The sequence below is a fragment of the Austrofundulus limnaeus genome, unplaced genomic scaffold (genome assembly GCF_001266775.1).
Source record: "Austrofundulus limnaeus strain Quisiro unplaced genomic scaffold, Austrofundulus_limnaeus-1.0 Scaffold464, whole genome shotgun sequence".
NCBI classification, from domain to species: domain Eukaryota; kingdom Metazoa; phylum Chordata; class Actinopteri; order Cyprinodontiformes; family Rivulidae; genus Austrofundulus; species Austrofundulus limnaeus.
The window spans coordinates 285,442-287,113 of NW_013952866.1; the positions used below are offsets into that span (position 1 = coordinate 285,442).

Consider the following 1,672-nt stretch of genomic DNA (forward strand, 5'->3'; position numbering starts at 1 on the left):
GCTGGGGGCTCAGGTCTCTGCAGCTGGGGGCTCAGGTCTCTGCAGCTGGGGGCTCAGGTCTCTGCAGCTGGGGGCTCAGGTCTCTGCAGCTGGGGTTTTCAGGGTCAAAGGCTGAAAAGTTTGGGAACCCCTGGTCTAAATAAAAAAGTGTTAAACTGCCTTTTTTAAGCTTTAATAATAAAATAAACGTTTTCTAATTTTCAGAGTTTGTTTTTACAATTTTGCTTTGAGTATATAATAAYTTAGTCCAGGTTTGAACTTTTTAATTACTTTAGTTTTTAAAGTAGTTTTAAAAACATGGTGCAGACAGTATATTTTGAAATCAGAAKCGAACTTCAGGGTTTGTCAGCAATCCAAGGAAACTCGTCACGGAGGAAAAACGAGCCCTACATCTTAAATCAGACGAGACGAGTTAATATTTTAAAGCGGAATTCACCCGAATTAATAACCGAACTTGGAGAACATTTATTTTCCTCGATGCGCTAAGTACATTTCCAGAAAAACGTCAAATCGTTAAATGTCACGCATTTGTGAACGGAGTTCGGAGCAGAGGCTCCTCTGTCCGTGAAAAACACGGTTAAACGGGAAACAGAGGCTCGAGAAGTGCGAAGAGTTCCGCTGAAGTCGTTAAAAGCTCAAAAGGCTCGATAATAACAACAAAGCGACGGGATGAAGTGGACTTTAAAGTGTTTTTTCCCCCCAGTTACCTTGCAGTACGAGTCGGTCGCACCGTGGCGCGAGGAGGCGTCGCTGTCTCTCCTCCTCCTCCTCCTCCTCCTCCGCCTCTTCCAGCAGCTCTCAGCTCCTGTTCTCCTGCGTCGCCTCTGGTCGACATCCTATTTTCTTTCTCTCGTTCCTTTTTTTTTTTTTTAAACCGGTTCCGTCTGCATTCAGGCCGGGCGGCGAATCTGAAAAATGCGGAGGAGTGATTCTCCCACGAGGAGGAAAAACAAACCGAGAAGTGTCTCCTTCTGGGTCAAAGTTCACCACAGGTGCACCCAAACAGTCAGAGCTCAGGTAATAATTACACCTGGACCTGGCCTTCTCAGCCCCTTATTACACATGTAACAATTATTACACATGTAACAATTATTACACATGGAATAACAATTATTACACATGAATAACAATTATTACACATGATTTTTACACATGAATAACAATTATTACACATGAATAACAATTATTATACATGTAATAACAATTATTATACATGTAATAACAATTATTACACATGTAATCACAATTATTACACATGTAGTAACAATTATTACACATGTAGTAACAATTATTACACATGGAATAACAATTATTACACATGGAATAACAATTATTACACATGTAGTAACAATTATTACACATGTAGTAACAATTATTACACATGGAATAACAATTATTACACATGGAATAACAATTATCACACATGAAGTAACAATTATTACACATGGAATAACAATTATTACACATGTAGTAACAATTATTACACATGTAGTAACAATTATTACACATGGAATAACAATTATTACACATGTAGTAACAATTATTACACATGGAATAACAATTATTACACATGGAATAACAATTATTACACATGGAATAACAATTATTACACATGGAATAACAATTATTACACATGTAGTAACAATTATTACACATGGAATAACAATTATTA

The 1,672-nt window shown here is 37.2% G+C and overlaps 2 protein-coding genes across 2 annotated transcripts in view; one reads left to right on the plus strand and one right to left on the minus strand.

Annotated features, from left to right (window-relative positions):
• Positions 1–835, minus strand: part of zmp:0000000991 (nuclear pore complex protein DDB_G0274915) — a 19,463-nt gene extending 18,628 nt beyond the window's left edge. The window contains exon 1 of the mRNA XM_014025251.1: positions 708–835. Coding sequence (XP_013880705.1) covers positions 708–835 — 128 coding nt within the window. The remainder of the gene's footprint in view (positions 1–707) is intronic.
• LOC106529768 (receptor activity-modifying protein 3) overlaps positions 1–1,672 on the plus strand; it is a 59,194-nt gene that overhangs the window by 21,417 nt on the left and 36,105 nt on the right. The gene's annotated exons all lie outside the window — the stretch shown is intronic.